General features: G+C 34.7%; 1 protein-coding gene across 12 annotated transcripts in view; it reads right to left on the reverse strand.

The window, feature by feature from the left end:
* The window catches only part of KCNMA1 (potassium calcium-activated channel subfamily M alpha 1), a 520079-nt gene that overhangs the window by 199483 nt on the left and 307127 nt on the right, over positions 1-13469 (reverse strand). For all 12 annotated transcript variants that reach the window (XM_050898974.1, XM_050898968.1, XM_050898969.1 and 9 more), the window contains 2 exons: positions 9217-9310; positions 5474-5585 (listed from right to left, as the gene is read on the reverse strand). In XM_050898974.1, the coding sequence (XP_050754931.1) occupies positions 5474-5585; positions 9217-9310 (206 nt within the window). The remainder of the gene's footprint in view (positions 1-5473; positions 5586-9216; positions 9311-13469) is intronic.

Consider the following 13469-nt stretch of genomic DNA (forward strand, 5'->3'; position numbering starts at 1 on the left):
AGGAAATTTTACAGAATTTAGCTTTCATTAGATATAAAATAACTTATAATGTAAGTAAAATGACACAAAATGCTTTAAAGCTGTATAAAATACACTAGCTTTGTAAGAAATATTGTAAAATTTGGATGTGTATTCTAAGTTTTCGCCAATAGATGGCAGAAATGCACAATACTTAACCAACAAAATCATTGCAAATGATTGCAAATTTAAGGTGCTAAGAAAGGGATAGTTTTGAGACTTGTGGATGCATCAAAAGACAGTAAATGATTACAAAGTTTTGGAGCTCATAATTCCTCTCTCACACTGGTATCCCTACAATTTAGTTATCAGAGCACTTCTTTGTGTCAGCGTAACTAAGGTACTGCTCTAAGTTCCATTAAAATATATATGTTTTCCAAAAGGAATAAAGTGTTCTGCAGATTCAAATACGGTTTCAGGCTGCAGAGGTTATGTCGAAAAAGTCTACAGGGTATTGAAAGAAATGTTGTTTTCGTGTCACAGATTTTTAACTAAAGCTTCATCTTGAAGCACACTTGCTGGATGGCCAGGAGGCATTCACACCATCAGCTTAACTATCTTAATAAGACACACTGCTTTTTCTCCAAAGCCATCTGTCTCTTTCCACAGAGTGAAACCAATTTCATTCTCTGACTCACAAAAATAGCTGAATGTCTACCAGAGATGTTGGAAACAGTCTTCTCAGACCAGGAATTGATACTGAGACCACAAGTCTCATCCAAAATTAATTGAGATGTCTGTAACAGGACCTGGACAGAATTTGAGCAAGGACCGGAAAAAAAGATCCCCTCTTTTCCAGAACTATGCTAATCACCACACAAAGAGATTTGTTCTCTATGCTGTGCATGTGTCTACGTTTGCATCTGTTGTCTGTCTTCTTTTCCCCACCATAAATCTTAAATTATTTTCTGAAAAAATAGCATGGCTTCAGCAGCAGCCTAGACCAAAAGGGATGTCAGGGAATAAGGATGATGAAAAAATCTTCCTGATAATAGAATCTATTACAAATCAAACAGTTTCTATCGCTTGAAATTCTGTACAGTAGAATAGATAAAGCACATGGTCAGAAAAAGGAAATGGATTGTTTAATAGATCTTTTCTATCTTTAATTTCTGTGATTCAATAATATGAGACACTATCAAATCCATATATTGGGCTTTATTTATATCACTGTAGTTCTAAAGCTGATTGTTCCTCATTCTCATGTCCTTTTAAATGTGAAGCCAAGATCATATTTTACATGTTTAATCTTCCTTTAACAATACTATCCTGTCAAGGCAATTTATTTCAATACAGTCTGCTCATAAAATCAATATTTCCTTTTTCATAAGCATACAAGTACATGATAAAAGGTATTTCAGTTATTTGAAGTACCTTTGTTATCGTAGAAGATAGAATAACAGTTTTAAGTGGTGTGTAGAGTGTTTGTAAATCATTACTGAATACAACTGGAAGATGTTCATTTGTTGCAGGGCTCTCCAACTTGGCAGACTTCAAGCTATCCAAAGAAACGAAGATCTGAATCTGAAACTTAGCTATGATACTCAGATTATGATGACTTTGTGTTTAAAAAAAAAAAAAAAAAAAAAAAAAAGTTTTACCATGGCATTTATTCTCCCATTGCAAATTTTTTGTTTTCATCCAACAACCTTTTTAGCCTACCTTCACTTAGACTGTAAAGACAGTATCCAGACTCAGCAATGCACTGAAATCATTTGGTTGAAATTAACTGTCAAAATTACCTGTAAAATCTCAAGAGCCAGAAACTCCACCTTTTCTGTTATCATTCTTCCCTTGGGAAGATTCTCTCCACTCCACAGAAGTCTGCACTTGAAGTGGAGAATTGTCCTATCACTATCAGAAAGTTTCTTGCAGTGTTGTGCAAGAAATATTTATGATTTTATAAAGCATAGCTTTATTTTATGTATAAGTATCTACACAAATGCTACTGTTTGCAAAACAGTGTTGGAAAAATGTCAAGGGGATCTAGATGCAAGTGAACATCAGAAAACACACTGATGTTTGTATCTGTACAGTTTTAAGTCAGAGCATAAGAAATTTTTATACCGACTGTCAAAGCAATGTATATCATTGCATTACAGATTCATTAAAATTTTCTTCCCTTTCTCTCCTCCCCCCAATCTTTCAATAATATGTAGATCATTCCATGTGCCAGCTGTATTCTGCTCATGTACTTCCTTTTCTTATGCTACTCTATGCTAGCAAAAATGATACCCTAGAAATCCTTTCTAAAGGATTTATCAAATCTAAAAATTTGATATTTTCAGGTTTAAAGTGCTGTTGTGCCTGCAGCTGTACATTAGACAGTGAACACCCTACCATTCCTAGAAACCTTTTGATGGAAAAGCATAATCTGATCCATCTTGCATATTGAATTTTATTTGAGTACTGGAATCTAGGTGGAAGATTAGATTTGAAACAACATCCTTTATGAATATTGATTGAAAATTTCATTCATATACGGCATTTTGAGATGCAAAAATACATTTTATGAACAACTGAATGCAAAAGGAGTAGCGGGGAAAGTGGAAGGCTTCACACACTAGGAGTTACATAATAGCTGAATGGTGGTATTTCTGAACGAGCATAAGAAAAGGAAAAAACCCACTGGCTTTCCACTATAGTACATTAAAAGATGACACATTCAGTCCACATGTCCTCTGCTATACTTCACATCTTTCTATGAGCATTTAGTGCTCCAAAGGCATAGTTTATTTTTGATTTAGGATGGTTTGGGTTTTTTAAAAACTGTTTAAACTGGGTGTTCGTACTTTACTGTCAGTTAGCTAAACCAGGACAGTTCTTGTGAAATTGGGAATTCAGGGAGCCACATTCTGGTGACTTTCATTCTGTCTAGTACTTAGATGAACTCATCACAGCTGACTGACATGAATCAATAGTGAAATAAACTGGAAAGACCCTGATGCACAATACATTCCAGACAATGTATTGTATTTTGGCTCCTAAATGATCTTGAAATTTAAGGCATATAAAGGAATCCTGCTTAATCAGAAACAAATTCTTAAAACATGCAAAGAATTACTGGGATACACTGAAGCCTGAACCTGTTAAATGATTTTTGCATTGCCTAACCATAAGCACTCCCTATTTACTTGCCTCGCTAAAAGGCTAACCTCCCTGTGAATCATATTTCCACAGGGACACTTGGTGCAGAAACTAGAACTTGGGTGTTCTGAATCACCCTCTGCACAAGGGCATCTCTCTCAATTACAAAAATTACATTAACCTGAAACTGTAAATAATATGGTCCGAACACCCTTCCTTCCCCTCCACTCACATGCCCAGTCCTGCCACTGTATTACCTATAAGTATGTCCAAAGTATTTGAGCTCCACAGGCAGAGTAAATTTTGCCATCTCTTTAAAAGCTGTAAAGAACTAGACAATCTTCATTAATACACTTCAGTGTATTTGCTTAAAAATTCTTTCATCACAGCATCTCAAAATAATAACTTGCTGGTCTAATTTACAGCTATGTCAGGGACCCCAATAATTCACATTTTTCAATGAATGAATTATTTCACTAAGGATGATTTTCCCTAAAGTGAAAAACTCTTTGGAATAAACACAGTGGAAGCAGGTGCAAAGCTCAAACTTTGTAAATATGTCACTCCTAAGATGACTATATTCAAAAAAAAAAAAAAAAAAAAAAAAAAATTCTGTGCCTCAGCAGGTGATAAATGTCTCAGGAGGATTCCGTGAGAAAACAGGTAAAGTGGGACTACAAACAAGAAATCAAGAAAAAGTGACATTGGTGTAATTAAAAGAGATGGAAATCCTTTCAATCCTATGAATAAATAAGTGCAATGCTTAACTCTGCCTGCAAAATGACATAAATCTTGTAAAAACTATCCAGCAGAAACTGCTAAATGGGCAAACTCTCTCATTGTTCCTGTTGGTGCTGTTATAGTTAGATTGCTGTGTCACCATGAGTCAGTCAATTATGCAGTCACTTTCACAAAGGGTATTAATCTCAAATAATTATCTCTTTGCCTCATTTCCCAAATTTTGTGGTTTTGCTATTTTCTCATTTCATATTCCTTTTTTATGGATCCTGTGATTCTAGTTTTTGCTCTTAGATAGCCTTCCTCTCCAATGATTTCTATCTCAAAGTTCTGGGAAATCCTGATATGTTGCATTCAAGTGTGAAAATACATTCCTTTAATTCACATAATGTGAAGAATCTGGGATTGAGTTATAGCTAGTGAAATCAGCAATTTTCTTTTAAGCATAAGATTGTTATTTCATACCTTTTTTTTTATTTGATTTTCTATCATAATATGGAACTGTATGACATTTTCTCCTTCAGAAAGCATTACTTAAGTTTTACATACATGACAGAAGTATGTGATGAAGACAGTAATCATATGGGAATCTGTAGTGATCTTTTCTGGCTGTTATACTGCTTTCTTCTTTGGCATACTAATAACCACTGGTGTATATAGTATAAACTCTAACGTGGTTGTACATTTATTAATCTCTTTTCATGCAAGAGTAATTCATCAATTATTTTTGCATCTTTGCACTTCTGTATCAAGTTGAAAATATTATACTACTATAAAAAAAATCCTCTGTTTTATTTTCCCTTCCATGTGAAACATTTAAGATGACCACCCTCTTCAGTTTTCAGGGACAATGAGTGCCTGTATTTCTGGAGAAATGGATTGTCAAATTGTGAGGTTTCATATGTTGTCTAAAGACATGGCATTCAACAAAGTATGCCGTTTTTAGGAAGTTTTCCCTGAATAAAAACTCCCAAATTTTGACCTTCATTTTACTTAACTAGAGAGAAAATGCAATTTGTACAAGAAACTTTATATGCCACATTATGGGTGTTCTTTAATTGATTTATTTTGTCTGCTCTGCTTCATTTTGTATTCCCTTTTACATGTGGCATATTCTTTTCTAATGCATTCCTAGCAGTCCTACACAAATGTTAAGCCCAGTAAGTGTCTAAACAAATCTTCCAAATCTGTTGTTTCAGTGGATTTAAAATTTAGCTATATTGGCTCAAAACATTAAAATTTGTTGATTTCATTGTTGACAATGATTTGTGGCAATCTGTTTCAGTGAATGAATGGTCTGGATCACCTGTTCAGATTGTAAGCTGAGACAATTAGATCAAATTTACCGTTTAATAAAAACAGCCTCATGTTACACAGTACTTCCAAGCTGGAGTTCACCATCACTTAGACTAGGAGATTATATTAATGAATCAAGAACAAAATGGACTTAGTAAGTGCCTTTTCTGACATAACCCACCTGTCTGCTGAAATGGCAAATTCACTGCAAAAACAACTGTGGTAACATTCTTCTGCTTACGCGATGCCACAAGATGAAGAAATTCTCCATCAAAATGTGCAAAGTTTAAGTATTTTTATAACAGCTATTAAAAGGAAAAACTGTTTTACTTACCAAGCCAACTTCTGTTTAAATATACTGACACAAACACCGGAGGGACCGTGAAGAAATCTACTACTGAGTTAACTTCTAGCCAAAACCATAGCTTGTCATTGGCTGCTATGAACTGAAAAAAAGTGGGGGAGAGATGAAAGAATCAGATTATGCCCATGGTGGTTGCAAGTATGTGCAATACTTTCCATTCTAAAATATTAAACTCCAAAGTTAGTGGAGAAGTAACTGATGTTTTAGGTCAGTCCAGACAAAACATGTCTCACTGGAAAGAAGTCTGTATTGTGCATTGCTTGATAACCCCATTGAGATTAAAATGAAAGGTCTAACTAAAAAGACAGATCATTTATATGATGAGTTGCAATATCTGTGTTAAAAAACATTTTCTCCACATTTATTAACAATGTATCAGTAATATTAGAAAAGTGTAGGTAAGTATAAAATATTTCAAACTATATCACCTTTGCTCTAGCACACCAAACATGTTGGTAGTAGTCTCATCATGTATTTGCTGTTCACAGGTTTCTAAATACATGACAGTTTACAAAGAGTCCCATTATCATCCTATCCAGAAGGAACCACCAGGATGACTCCTACAAGGCATAATTCAGGATTGCAGCAGGACTTCAGTCCTTCAGATTGTGCCACGGATGAGGTACTTTCTCTCTCCTGACTACGAAATCAGCCTAGTGAAACTGCCAAGGACATCATAGTATGAACTTGCCTATTCATCTATGTGCTTAAATAAGGTCAAACTACTATTCACATTCAAGTAATAATTAAAACATATGCTTTACATAAATATGAAATATAAATATATAAATAAATATAAAATTTTAGTGCATCACAAAGATATTTAACAGAGCAGTTTTGCTCATGTAAGTCTTAAAACCTGGACTAACATATTTTTTAAAAGTGCTTGTATTTTTTTAATTACAGACAATATCCATTGTCTTTCTTCCAAAGCAAATACTGACATTCTCTATTTCATCCACTTAATCTCCTTGCTTTAGAATTACTTTAAAACTTTAACAGGAAATGTTTATGGTGCATACCAACTTTGCTGGAATCCCAGATAAAACATTGGAAAGGACTCTACTGATGTCAAGAATGTTGAAATCATACTTAAAAAGAAGACAGACAACATGAGCAGCATTTGCCTCAGAGAAGACTCAAAACTAAAAATAAACTGACATTTTGTTAGTCTGTATTACTCAACATCAATGCTCCAGCATGAAAACTGAACAAAAATATCCAGTTTCAGCAGAAGCTTTCTATTCCCTTCTGTTGAATTTAGTAGTAGTCAGAATATTTGGAACTAAAAGCTTTTTAAGATGTCAGATCAATATTTTCATAACCTGCAATATATGTTCTATTCAGCATTTTATCTTTCAACAGGGCACAACCTTTAGGCTTTCAAAAAGGTTAAAGTGTGTTATTCAACAATGAAAACAAAGTCTTTTGACTGTAAAGGCCACTCATACTTTTCTATGGAAGTATTTGAACAGTTATTCATTTAGATAATTAGCAACTAATAAAAGTCCATTTCATTACAGAAGCAATCCTACCATGCCTCAAGAGATATATTCTTCTAGAAGCACTAGCATAATTCTGTCACTTCCAAAGAAGGATTACTTCCATACTTGCCATATCTCTGCCAGACCCTATTGCTTGATTATGTGTTAACTCATGCAATTTGGACTCAGTCTTCATCAGCAGTTTGCAGACTTCACTTCTGAGTTCTCACATAGCTGGATACTAGCCAGCAAAGATTTTAAAATGGATATATGTGTGTTTGAACACAAATATCTTCTAGAACTGAAGATATGGTAATATTTATATGATTTTGAGTTGCAACAACATTTCAGGGAGAACAGATGGAGAAGGATGAGATTTTAAAATGTTTCTTCAAATACTTTAATTTGCCAGTGAGTCCTCACAGGAGATACTTATCAGAAAAAAAAACCCAAATTAAAATAGCTAAAGGTATGAGATGCTTATTACATAATAAGCAAATTCTTTATCGATCCAATTCTTGCATCCACACAACCGAGTATCACCTTTTCCTCAGGAACTCCTGTTTAGTTCAGCAGGACTTCTTGGAGAACTGAAGTTACATCTATATTAGCATTTTAACTTAGATAAGGAGTACTAATCTGAAGTGAATCCTTATCATCCCCACTTACCATACTTCAGTTTGCATCACAAAGTTTTGGATAACACAAAGATTTGTTTTGGTTGAAACTAAAACTGAAAAAGGTGTTCTAGCAGTGCATCTCACATACTGTAACTGGTAAAGTGCATGCAGTCCATAGGACCAGAGTAGACTCTACAGTACACTCTCTCCCTTCCAAAAAACTTACAGTGTGGATATGAAAGTATTAGCATCAGCTCTCAGTATATTCTCTCTTATTGTGCTCTGCTTCTTGATAATGTAGCCTAAGTTACTGCTTTAAGTAAGAGTGGCCAATACGTAATTTTAATTCTCTTGGTAAGAACATACAACCTTATCACTAGCACAAAATTTACAAAGCATTTGGATGCTTCTAAAAAAAGAGTACTTGGAAGTTCACAAGTACCATGCATTGAATCTGCTGTCAAAAATTTAACCTATATTGCAGGCCTGGTGGACATCTACAAAAGCCCTCTAAATCCTTAAGAATTAGGGGCTATTACACTGTATGCTTTTAAAATACAGATTAGAATGCATACATAGTAGCATAAATACTGAAAGAATTTATTTATTTAGCTAAAGGATAGACACTGCACCTAGACTAGGTAATGAAATAACCTAGATTTGCAACAAAATTCCTTATTGGATCATCAGAAAAAGTTGGTTAAGTTGGTGAGAAGTGAAATAGGAGGAACTCAATTATCATTGTGACATAAGAGCTCCTGTGATTCAGGAGCAAAATGGACAAAGAAAGATCAGGAGGCAATACTTGTATCAAGTTTAAAGACCAATGTGGCAGGCTTTCTGCTCACATGAGGTTTTCCTTGTAGTTCTGTTACGTTTGAGGCCTTTTTTCCCTGATTTTCCAATTAACAACAAGCAAAGTTAGTTTTCAAAGCGTATTTTAAATACAACAACCAACAACCAAACAAAACAAAAAAAAACCCCAACAGCTTGAAGTGCAAGCATTACTTGCCCAAACTTTTAAAAGTGCCTACCTGTTTCAGATGTCCCAACTTTTAGATCCTGAAACAGCATTACTGGATTTTCAGAAAGTGATAAGTATATTCTAAGGATATACATTTCAGCATGTTGACTAGTATTTACAGCTTCTGCAAAGCATTCATTAGCAGTCTGGGAAAGTGGACGTGCATAAAACTGAATACAGCAGCTCTACCAGCTGTTATCTCAACCTTTGACTGCCAAAGACGTATCTAGCAGCAGAGGAATAGATCAAGTATTCACTATTCTTGCTGAGGTAATTATCACTCCATTGAGAACACTGAAACTAGATTCGATGTCACTGACCAGCACTGAACTATAATAGTTTTCACTTTCTACCACACAAGAACATTCTGGAACAGACGGCTTAGCTTATAAACTCTCAGTATCCTTAGTGATCTTAGATGCTTATTATTACCTAAATGTTCTCAATCAAAAGCTTTGCTCATGCACTTTAGAAATTAGCTTAATTTTGTCCAGCCATTGTAAAGTCAGGCTGTATTCAAAGACTCTCCCTATCTAATAGCTATATTCCCTCCCTGACTCATGCTATCAAAGACACACTACTTACACGCAAGCCGAAGTAGAGTAGGAAGAACACATTGAAAGCCATGTCGATCTGTAATGTGAAATCTTTGTAGAAATTCTGGCAGGATTCTATTGGGCTATTTGAAAGAAAAAGAAATCGGAGTAAATTGTCAGTATATGAGTTTCTACTCTGGTGAGATTTTTATGCATTTCATTAAAGATCTTCATTCAGAAATCACATTTCTCTTTTCCAGTCGTTTACAAGATACAAGCAAGCATTTCAAATGAATTATTTCATTCATTCAGTTAGTCATTCATACAGTCTTTATATTCACCTGTTCAGGTAATATCTGAGAATTAACATGCAGATACCTTTAAGAAAGGACAAGCAGGAGAATACCTCAGGATTCCTTAACCCACATTAACCCTTAAAGAACTGACTTCTTTCTATAGGAGACATACCTATGATACTTTAGGAACAAACCTAACAAGCACACAGCTACAGTGAAACATTACATGCTTTTAAGTCATATCATAATATAAAACCTTAAAAAAAAGTAGTTGCTTAGGAATACATTACCCATTAGCAACCTCGGGTACTTAGTCTTGTAGAATCCCTTGTTTATAAGAAGTTGGTTTTGTTTTTTTTTTCTTTTTCTCACTTCTTTTTTGTGTATGGCTATTTAATGTACTTTATGTACAGTACTATGAACTGAGTAGAAAAGCAGCATAGCCCACTGGTAAAATTAAATAACAAAATAAATTGAGGAATTTGAAGCAGTACTCTAAGGGTTAATTTCTGCATGCAGGTTAATTAAAATACCTTTGTGTGTGTCAGGCAGCCATTGCAAATTCTAGCTTCTTATATTATGCTTTATTTAACAGTGGGACAGGTCCAAAGCATACTCTATACAAACTGGTACTTTATAGATATACTTTTATCTAAGGAAGGAGATAACTTCCATGAGTATGATTAGTGATTTATTCGTGAGGTTTCTAAAATAGGTTGGTGAAGCCACAGACCAAAGTGAAAGTCATGGCCCAATATATGGTGATGTATATATTATATATACATAATGTCCCAACATATATACATATATACACACATATATTGCAAATGATCATGCAATTCCTCACAACTGTAATAAAGGGGAAAACTAGAATGTAGATCATTTGATCATTTGGAGCCCTAGAAAATGTCCTTTTAGGAAAGAAGAAATTCTTTGGCTTCCCAGGTCAAATAAATCACTAAATGTGAACGTAATACCAGTTAGTATAGCGGTAGCTCTGCAAATATAATGCTAGACTGCTCAACAAGCAAGATTCTATGCGTTATGAATGTCAGTTACCTAATTTAAGGCATAAAGGAAATTACCTGGGCTACCAGGTCATTACACATGCAGCCAAATTTTCCATTCCTTGTATACATTACACGTCAAACAAGTTAAGTACAGCATGCCCTCTCCTGTCTTTATATGCACAAACGTATACAGCAAAATTCTCCTTGATGTACAATAGCTTTATATTTTAAGACGCTTCAGTGCTACAGGAAATTATATTCAAATGTTTTTTTAAAAAGCTATTTGCAAAGACATTGAAGTTATGAAACATTTCTGTTATAGTTCAAATAAAATTGATTTCCAAAAGCAGGCAGAAGGGAAGAGAAGCCAAATGTTAACATAAAGGACGGAAGGCAGCACCTCATACTTTACAAATACAGCTTTAGCTACAAAAACAGTGGATGTAATCTGAGAACCCAACAGGATCATTTTCTGTATGGCATTATTGAGAGCAAAGGATTTTGTCAAAATAAGGTAGGCTACACACTGAGCCACTATGCACCCTACCAACAGCAATCACAGGAAGTACAGCAGAAGCAGAATGAACAACCCTGCACCAACACAGAGGCTCGGACCCTTAATTCCAGGTTAGGTTCCTGTAAAAGCTGCAGAAATTCACTGAAGCTAATGCAATTGCACAGATTTATAACTAGGATAGAGAGCACATTATCTTCCTTTCCACAGTTATTTGGTACTTGCCACGATTGTTAGATAAGGTCAGCTAAGGTTGCAGCTAACGGCTGTACTTTTGTACCATTGTCCTTTACAAAAACCTACAAGATCTGACAAAGTAGCTAATGCATACTACATCTTCATCTTGTTTGCAAAACACTTAGCACAGTGGACCACAATCCTGATTTGGGACTTTTGTTTATCTAATACCAGAACTACTACTTCTGCTAGTCATATCGCTAAAGCATCCTTCATTCCAGAGATCATCTCTTTCTTTCAATTTCTAAGTTATCCATTTCAAAGAAAGATTGTCCTTTTCTTTTTATTTTAAATGATAACTTTGTCAGAAAGGCATGTCACTAAGGCTAAAGAAATTATTATTTATACTCACAGGATGAATTATATAAGATTTTAAATTTTCCAAATTAAATTTTGGTGGTATTCTTCAGTTTGGATTTTTTGTTTTCATCAGTAGCTCACATTTGAGCTGAGAGAAAAATATGGCCACTAATGTTTACCATTGCACCATTCAGTCTGCTGCAGAAAGGAAGCCAATTTGAAACTCCTCTTTACATCAAGTTTCCCAAAACCAGAAGTTCTATAGTTCTTAGAGTTCCAGACAGTAGTGTGCTGGGGTCTCCAGGACTAACAATATATTCCCTGTTTTAAACTAAAATCACATGGCTTGTCCTATGGGATTTCACCCCTTTAGGTCAGCAAAGGTTTCACCTTTGAAGGAGGCAACAGACTGTTAGGAATGCTTTTATTACTCTTCCATGTAAGTGTGGTTTCATGCATTTATACCACTAAAACCCAAGAGAAAGTATAGTAAAATCAATGGAATAACATTATACTAATAATGATAGGAAAGATTTAATGTAACTGGATAAAAATTACAAGTAATGATGTAACTCTAAATGCAATATTTATGTGCAGTTTAAAAAGCATCTTTAATTTGCTACACAAAAATTGAAAAAAATCCACTGTAGCCATGACATCTTGTGTTTTGAAAAGAAAAAGGTCATAGCACCAATTTTATTTTCCTTAACGTAGGGATATCCTGCTGATAATCTATCAAGGACTATAATTCCCCTTTGCCCTGCCATCTTTGTATGTAATAAACTACATGCTACAAGCAATGCCTGGGCTACACAAGCAAGATTTGAGAGACTGACAGTTTTCTTCAAGTCAACATTTATATCAAGTTATCATTTGCTGCAACTGTGTGCTCTGTGCTACAACTTAATACAAAAATCACATTTAGAGAAATAACAGCAGGCTTAGTTTGCCTAATATACAGCAAAGACAGAATCTTATTTGATTTTTCAGGCATGGACTACACTCTGTTAATTCTCTTCCTTCCTCTCCTGCTCTTTAAACACTGCTATTCTTTTCAGTGTCACATTACCTCTATTTACTTGTTCTGTTTATTATTACAGCATTTTTATCACAATAGTAGTAGTTATAAAGCCCAGTTATACAGGTATCATAGACATAAACTAGTTCAGTGAGCAAGAGTGACTACAAGAGAAGTAACAAAACTACTCCAGTTTAACTTTACACAGATGGGGCAAAATTTTGACAAGGTGTTCCCACATCCTTAAACCTTTTTCGCAATCAACGCTGAAGCCAACACTTAACATAACACTTTTACCACAGCTGAACAAATGAACGAACCCCTTGACACTTCAATTCAAAAGAACTTACTGCTGTTTGAATAACTACTTTTGTCACAAGTTTATTTAATGTATTTATTAATTATTCTCATTTATTTCAGGTTCATTTGAAATGGTTCTACTGGGATTATTCTTTGAATAGTCATAGAATGAGTGGGGGAGGGCAAAAAATAGTACGCATTTTAATGTTTTCTGAAATTATTTGTTTCTGCGAGTATATTAATAATATGAAACTTCCCACAGAAGAAGCCTTCATAGAATATTTCCAGGATTCTGCAATTGCAACAAAGTTGAAAATATCTTGAGTGTTTATTCCTGTATCATTTCGCCTCTTGATAGGAGCCGTAAAGCCCATTTCCAACTTCAGATCAAAGCCTTGGCATGACATATCAATCTACGTCACAGTGCAATCTCTGCCATTATGACCACACAGAAGTAAGGGGAAGAAATTCTACGTTCATTCAGACTTCAGGCCAGCTTTGCAATCATAGTGACATCTGTCTGGATGATTTTACATAAAGTGTTCCCCACAATAATGGGAAAGGTTGTGCACACCCAATTCAGTACTTGAAATAACTATCCAATATGCAATTTACAGTTCTCTCTTC

The sequence above is a fragment of the Gymnogyps californianus genome, chromosome 6 (genome assembly GCF_018139145.2).
Source record: "Gymnogyps californianus isolate 813 chromosome 6, ASM1813914v2, whole genome shotgun sequence".
Lineage (NCBI taxonomy): Eukaryota > Metazoa > Chordata > Aves > Accipitriformes > Cathartidae > Gymnogyps > Gymnogyps californianus.